This window comes from Alosa pseudoharengus, unplaced genomic scaffold (genome assembly GCF_046254945.1).
Source record: "Alosa pseudoharengus isolate Yale_2024_CS ecotype anadromous, Long Island Sound unplaced genomic scaffold, YU_APseudo_1.1 YU_APseudo_1.1_scf_3, whole genome shotgun sequence".
Taxonomy (NCBI): Eukaryota; Metazoa; Chordata; class Actinopteri; order Clupeiformes; family Clupeidae; genus Alosa; species Alosa pseudoharengus.
Genome location: NW_027468718.1, coordinates 21,646,297 through 21,654,261, shown reverse-complemented (window position 1 = coordinate 21,654,261; position 7,965 = coordinate 21,646,297). Strand labels below are relative to the sequence as shown.

At 43.0% G+C, this 7,965-nt stretch overlaps 1 protein-coding gene across 2 annotated transcripts in view; it reads right to left on the bottom strand.

Annotated features, from left to right (window-relative positions):
• prpf40a (PRP40 pre-mRNA processing factor 40 homolog A) overlaps window positions 1-6,824 on the bottom strand; it is a 17,205-nt gene extending 10,381 nt beyond the window's left edge. Inside the window, exons 1-8 of one of the 2 annotated variants that reach the window (XM_076263565.1) lie at window positions 6,777-6,824; window positions 5,530-5,673; window positions 4,894-4,977; window positions 2,422-2,449; window positions 2,241-2,263; window positions 1,968-2,015; window positions 1,500-1,607; window positions 1-108 (exon numbers count right to left, since the gene is read on the bottom strand). The exon at window positions 1-108 is cut by the window's left edge and continues 13 nt beyond it. In XM_076263565.1, the coding sequence (XP_076119680.1) occupies window positions 1-108; window positions 1,500-1,607; window positions 1,968-2,015; window positions 2,241-2,263; window positions 2,422-2,449; window positions 4,894-4,977; window positions 5,530-5,673; window positions 6,777-6,779 (546 nt within the window). In that variant the 5' untranslated portion in view covers window positions 6,780-6,824. The remainder of the gene's footprint in view (window positions 109-1,499; window positions 1,608-1,967; window positions 2,016-2,240; window positions 2,264-2,421; window positions 2,450-4,893; window positions 4,978-5,529; window positions 5,674-6,776) is intronic. The other variant, XM_076263566.1, reaches the window with a different exon arrangement.
• Between the last annotated feature and the right edge of the window lie 1,141 nt (window positions 6,825-7,965).

The following is a 7,965-nucleotide window of genomic DNA, read 5'->3' as shown; positions in this document are numbered from 1 at the left end:
CAGCTCTTTGGGTTTAGTCCAGCGAGATTCCTTCGACGCAGAGTTGTAGTAGTAAGGCTTGCCAGTGTCGGATTTGTACTCTTTCCATGGACACTTAGACAGCATTTGCTGGGGAGGAGCAAACATAGTATATAGTATTATGATATTTAAAAAGCAATTTCACCATGCACTTCTATCTACAGTTTACATCCCATTCACATTTATGCAGGTAACTGATGCTTTTAATAATAAAATATATTAATAAAATGTATCCAAAGTGACTTAAGTGAAACGCAATGTTAAAGCTACAATGGGAGACTTCAGAGTACACAACACTTTCATTGAGTCTTGCACAACAATTCAATACCTGTTCCATAAACCCCCATTCTAGTCTGAAGATTAAGCTTAAGCCTGTCCAGGAAGCTGACCAGCGGGAGTAAAAACCAGGCTGGCCTTAGCTGACGGCCTGAAAGGTCTCGGACACCCAGTGTGTGGAGATAGGCTGACGCAGGCTGCTATCTGGACAGCCTCTCACAGGTAAAAGCCTGACCTTTTCTTCTCAGTCTCAGCAGGGGAAATGCCAAAGAAAGCTGCCCCCCCCATCTCCTCCTGCTCCAAAAATACAGCACCTATTGTGAGCCTAACACCAGCTGAGGCCGCCGCGGTGCGAGGAGCCAGGACAGCCGCCTGACGGGCACACGGCTACGCCGCTGATAGTGGATTTGACACCGGCGGCTCGGCTTTTAATGCTAGAGACGCACGCCGCATTTTTCACCAAGACTTTTGTTCCCATGGGGGCATTTGCATAATAACACAGCCAACCTAATCTTGGGAGGGCAAGTCATAGGCGTGATAAGATACAGACACAGCCTAGGTTCTGATGGAGGACAGAAGCTCTGCAGCTAACGTGATATGTCACTATTTTGGCTTTACAATGCAGTCACAAACAATGCGGACATCAATTTTTACTTTACTTTGAGAGAAAAAAACAACTTAGAGAGAAAGAGATAATTAACTGAAGACAAGCGGCTTAACCGATTTCACAGAGGTTAGTGCTGGCTAATGTATCCACCAGGGAGCACTGTGCCGACACACTTACACCTGCTCCTCTGAGGTGTATGCATTTAAACACCACGTCAAATCCAATACGCCAATAAATAAATACAGCTTAAAAGGTCATTGTGCCCATTACCCATGGTGACATCCCCATGCCAGTGTTTCCCATACATTGACTTATTTGTGGCGGCCCACCACAATATCAACATTGACCACCACACAATGATTTTCCAGGTTGTACTAAATTGTGCTTAAATCTGGTTAGCATCATAACCACGCTGCGCTAATTTGTTAAAAACTGTTGCATTCAAGTTAATTCTGCAAACCTACCACCACAAATAGAATTCAATTCTGTGGGAAACACGGCCATGCAATACACTGAAAGGGAGAAAAAAACTGCTTCTAAAAAACAGAGAAGAAAGAAGTGTGCAATCATTTGTCCATTTTGCAGGGCCTGTCCCTACCTCGGCAGGAGACTTCAGCTCATCGGGCTTCTCCCAGGTGGACTGCTTGGTCTCGGTGTTGTAGAAGTAGATCTTCCCATCCAGAGACTTGTGCTCTGTCCACACCTTCTGGAAACAGAGAACACAGTCTAGAATGAGACCTCTAGTATCGTCACCACTGGAATATTTTAACACTCAGCTAGTTTATTAGTTCCGTTGAGACCAGACTCAATGAATTTAGTGGTTTCTGCATGGTTTGCTGTGCCAAGCTTTACACATGCAGATGAAAGAGTGCTTACCCTTTCACGCAGTAAATTGAAACGTATAAAAAAAAAAACTCCTTATTTCATTATTTAAGATTTATTCCATATAGGAGAGGAGCGTCTCACAGTGAATAATGAGGCACAGAAAAGTCATATGCTTCATGTAGACACTCATATACACTCAATACTACCATAATTACATAATTTTATACAGAATAATTTTTACCTTCTTTGGTTGGTCATCTTGTGGGGAGTCATTTGCAGTTGCGCTTGGCTAAAAAAAAGACAGAATTGGAATAAAGACCAAATAACACTTCACAAGCTGGAATGTATTCTGGAAAAAGTCATCTTGTTTGGGAAATATTTTGATAAAATGTGTTTGCTAACTAAACAAAGACAAGCAAATATTTTCATGGGTTCTATCTACCATTACTCCAAGGAATATTAAAGACTATCACAAGTAAACAGCTTATTACAGCTGGCTTGAAGGCCTACTTACAGTTGTCGTAGAAGCGCTGGAGGCTACAAAAAACAAAGTAAACATTATTATCTGTTTTATTATTCAGTTTTGGATCACACACACACAAATCATCTAAAAACATTATTATCTGTTTTATTATGCAGTTTTGGATCACACACACACAAAAATCATCTAAAAAGCTATTTTCATCACAACTTACCAGCACTGTCAACGGGGCTTACACCAGGCTGTGGACACAAGAGAAAATTCATGTTCAAAAAAATTAGGTGTTTTTTGATGGCATCAAACAAATCAAAGTTCACTTTCTCAAAACGCCTGTCATTGTACGTGTCATACAAGGATACAAGGATACAAGGAAGTTTATTGTCACATGCATATAGTTACTGGAAGTAAGAAATGCAGTGAAATTATGTCTGGTGTCAGCCTATTTGTGCATTTATGGGGGGGGTAAAAAGTGCAGTAGAAGAGGGGTTTAGTAGATTAAGTGGCAAGGGCTGCATAAGAAAGGTGGGGGAGGATTGGGATTGGGGGGGGCACCAACAAGGAGCACCCAAGAGCAACAGGGGCAAGGAAAAACTCCCTTACCAAGGAAGAAACCTTGGGCAGATCCACGGCTCAAGGGGCTAACCCAACTGCCAGGGGTCTTGGTGTGTGTTTTGGGGGGATGACAAGGGAGATGGGATAGTGTGCTGTGTATGTGGGGAGAGGGCAGTGTGCAATATGTGTGTTGGAGAAGCTTCCTCATGAGACAATGTGCTGTGTATTGGGGGGGTGGGGGTGCAGTGTGCTGTAAGTATGTTGGGTAGATAGATGGAGGAGAAATCAAAAATAATAAATAAAAAGTTATATGGAGATTTGAGAAAGTCAGATGTGTGTGTGTGTGTGTGTGTGTGTGTGTGTGTGTGATGAAATAAGAAAATAAATAAAAGGTCTGTAGCATAGGGAGAGGGATGTAGGGAATGAGGGAAGTGCTAAAAGTCATGTAGGTGTGTGTGTGTGTGGTGGTGGTGGTGGGGGGTCATGAGTGCTGAGGAGTGAATGAGTGCAAAGTCAGTATAGTGTGAGTTCAGAGTTGGGAAATGTTTGAGAGTGCTGAGGAGTGAATGTGTGCAAAGTCAGTGCGAGTTCAGAGTTCGGATGGCCTGGGGATAAAAACTTCTCCTGAGTCTCTCAGTTCTGGCTTTGTGACTACATAGGCGTCTTCTTGATTTCAGCAGTAGGAATAATCCATTGTTAGGATGAGAAGAGTCCTTCAGGATCTTTTGGGCTCCTAGGAGTACTCTTCTGGAATAGATATCTTGTAAAGCAGGGAGTTGAGTTCTTATAGTACGTTCAGTTGAGCGCACTACTCTCTGCAGAGTACTACAATCTCTAACTGTGGAGTTCCCATACCAGGTGATGATGCTACCAGTTAAAACACTCTCAACCGCTGAAGTGTAGAAGGCCTTCATGATGGATGTAGAAACTTTGAATTTTCTTAGCTGACGAAGGAAGTAGAGTCGTTGTCTGGACTTCTTCAGAACATATTAAGTGTTAACAGTCCATGTTAAGTCTTCAGTAATGTGGAAACTTGTGACTCTCTCTACAGGTTGCCCGCTGATCATTAGTGGGGTGTAACTGTAGTTCTGCTGCTGCCTTCTGTAATCCACTACCATTTTCTTGGTTTTATTGACATTCAGTGTCAAGCTGTTAGATTGACACCACTGTGCCACCTCATCAACCTGATCCAAGTAGAGCTGTTCATTGTTGTTACTAATCAGGCCCAAGATCACTGTGTCATCTGCAAACTTGATGATGGAGGTATACTGTTGGCTTTGCAGTCATGTGTGTAGATGTTGTACAGCAGTGGACTCAAAACACAGCCTGTACAGCTCAACCTGTTCCTCAAACAGAACCTTTTAAAGAGAAACCTCAGAGCATGCACTCAGCATTTTGAGGCTGATTTTTTATCTCCACAAGTACAGCTCCTGCCAAACTCTGGTGTGAAAGTGGAGACACTGAAGGATGCGATTTGACAGGTGGAAACTTTCTCGGTCAGCTCTTAAAACAGCAAGCCAAGCAGCTGAATTCTGTTTGAGGTCTCACTTGACAACGCAAGCTGACAATTACACAACACTTGCACCGTCCCATGCAAAATTGCATGTGTCATTTACTGGCGGCTTCAAAACGTGGGGTCAAGGGGGGACGTCATGTTTCTAGCCTGGCGCCTGTAACGTCACCACCTCCTTATTTAGAGACGCGGTGATGATGTCCAAGCATTCAAAATGGTAATCAATCCAGCTCACCTACTTTAATTAGTAAACATGTTTTGTGCTGGATTGATCTGAGGGACAGCTCTGTGGCCACAAACATCTGTGGCCATCCTTTGTTATACAATGAGTCAACACACAATACCAGGCCATTTCTAAGACCTTAATCAATACATGAAAAGCCCTGATGGCAGTAAAACTGTGCAGGTATAAAACAAACCCTTACGTCACCAGCATCCGTAGATGATAAAGGCTCTATATAGCTAATGCACCTCTCCCCACACTGGGGATGTGTTAATTATGTTAATGCTTCTGCCACTGACAGCTTGTGGATCTATTTTTGAAAGCGCGCAGTGGCAGAGGCAGGGGAGGAGAAGAAGAAGAAGGGGGGAAAAAAAGGAGTGAGGAAACGCATGGCTTACCGGTCCTGTTGGCTGCAGTGTCGCAGCTGGCATGCGAGGTGGCATCATCATCCCGGGCATCATAGGCGGCATCATGCCTGGCATCTAATAAAAGAGCTTCATAAAATATTCATCTGACCCGTTAATTTCCCCCCCTCCAGCCCGCTGCACGTGGCGAGGCCGGCATCGGGTATTAACACACAGCGAGGGGTGGCGGAGCGGAGCCTAGGTGTGAGTGGCTGGGCGCGTCTCTGTCGAGTGTTGAGACGCGCCGCACGGCCTCAGCGTGAAGCGGCCAATCTGCACCCCGCCGCCGCCTCCTGATCCCACGCTCCCCCACAGCTACGGCAGCCCATTCCAACTGACATCACACTTTTTAATTAGCAATAAAAAAAAAAATGCCATCGTGCAGGCGGCAAAAAGAATTGGCTGAGGGTAAAAATGGCAGCTGTGGTGGTGACATCATCCTGTGCAAGGCCGCTGCTTAATTCAACAATAATGCCACATCTGATCGAACACCCTCATTTGTTAACTGTACACAAATATAATTATTAAACTCCAAACAGGTTAACAACAAAATAAATAATCGGTTTGCAAAACAAACTGACAGAAACCGAGATGTGTCTCTGGCAGAGACATGTGGAATCTTTCTCTCACCTGTCCCATTGGCGGTCCTCCCATCGGTGGCATCATGGGCGGCATCATGCCAGGTGGCATGCCGGGAGTCATGGTGGGGGGCCTCTGTCCCATTGGGGGCATTCCCATGGGAGGGAAATGAGGCGGCATTCCAGGTGGTCCCATCTTTGGAAAAAACAACACAACATCAAGTCTACACCACTTTCATTTCTTTAACCCGCCTCACAAAAAATAGAAAGACAGAAACACGGAAGAAGTGAGCTTTTCCCAAACCGACTTACAAAAGGAGGCGGTATGCCTGCTGGTGGGACACCAGGAAAAGGAGGTGCTTGGCTCGGACCATTATTAGGATCTGATGAGGACTGTCATAAACAAGAGACCCCAAACAGTTACTACTACAGCCCAGGCTACTAGGACTGTAATAACTTATGGTAAGAGTAACTGTTACAGTTCCATGAGAACTTCCCAAAAGAACAAGAGTATCCAATCTAATGATATTAAATAGACGCCGTGTCGTCGACAACAGATATTGCTAGATAACTTCTGCTAGCTGTTGACTTGGCTAGTACAGTTATACTCGTTACAGCACTGTAATAACCTAGCCCCTAGCTAGCGTTGACAGTGAAAGGGGTTGACTACGTCAAGTTCGCGATGATCTCAAATCACAGAATAAGCTTCTAGTTCAACATTTGGCTAATTAACGTTAAAGCATATTCATATCATAGCTCATAACAAAAAAATAGTCTGAAAGACCGCCATAACGCAACACTGCAAGTTTAGCAAGCTAACCATAAGCATAACATTATTTAATGTTTCGTCTTGAAAAAAGCTAACCAACGCCAGTTTTCAGTTAGCTAACGTTAATGTTTGGGGAGACAATGAACGAGGATGTAAAAATGGTAACATTAACGTTTACGCCTCAACTGGGTTTTAATTGTCAAAGGTATCTAGTTTCTCCAACTTTCATTTGTTCGTTGTATACCGGCTATCCATGAATCGCCCAAGATTGGTTTCGGAACACTCATTCAAACGCTGTTCTAGTTAGCTAGCCATGTTGTTTCAACACCATCTAGCAATGCTAATCATGGCTACCAATATGCTAACCGGTTAGCAAATCGTGACTAAATCTTCCTACTATTGTCTATAATGAACCAAGAGATTGAACCTATTTCACTGACTCTTTAAAATGACATATTTAATTATTTTATCATGTTAGATGAAACATTTATCATGATATTAAGGGGAAAGCATAGACAAACTTCACTCACCATGTTGGCTGAGTATTTAGCGGCCCAGCTCACCACCCCTCAATAACGTGTCTTCTGATTGGACAAGAGTATCCAAGTTGAAAGGGCACTTGCAAACTCCTCAAGATTGTATTCAATAACATGCCGGCTGCGTTAACAATGCGCACATTCATTATCACTGTGGCATGATTGACCCAACCCCTTATCATTAACAAAAAATAGATAAGATGGCATTGGCATTAATGGCGGGCCAAGGTAAACCAGCAGGACCACTCTTTAGCTATTCAATAAAGCATATGAAAATCAAATTATAACGAATACCGGTAGCCTATCTCTTGTCATAACATGAGCTTTGAATAGGTTGTATCTGTCAACCAGTAGCCTAGAACCACTGAATTTTAGGAGATGTCATTGATAGGCTATTGTAGGCCTAAATTGAACAAATGAATAACCGGTTTTTTTTTTTTTTGTTCTATGCCTTCCATATGCCTTCCATAGTGAGCAAACCAGTAGTTTATGATGATGATGTTTGGAAATGCAGCCATTTGTCATTTGGTTTCATGAGGAGAATAAATCAACACAACTAGAACTACCCACAGAGAACTGTGCATGAAAGATGCATGGCAGAAGCATTGTTGTGTCTGGAATGGGGCTGGCACACCTTCTAGCCTATATAAATCCTCTGCTGGGAGTGTGGGGAAATCTGGGCGGACCTTTTCCTCTTGTCATGGTCATTTGTCATTTGTTTTTAATTGGGCAATTTTTTCCCTTTCATCTGAGGAAATTGTCTTTGGACTCTGCCTCAAGGAAGTTGCATTTTGGGGAAAGAGGCGTATTAGCCTACCTTGAAAGCCCAAGTCATGATGATTTATTTTATAGAACCTGAAATCACTCTGAGGGGGGCACTGTCAGTTTTAAACCTCGGCGGTTAGACCTGGCTCATGCCTTGTAATAGCCTACATTTTTGGTTATGACAAACTCCAACTTTCTCTGTTTCAGAAATGGACACTTTTAGTACATAAAGTATTCGATAATAAATGCAAAATTGAATGACCTTAGTTAATAATTTAGGTAAATAAAAGGAATAATTATGGTTCCATTACAAAGAGCTCAGGATGTAGATGTGGAAATACCCAAATGATGGCCAATGAAGATTATTTTAGGAACAAAAAGCTATTGTTGTGTAATTGTATTCTCTTCTGTCATGGTG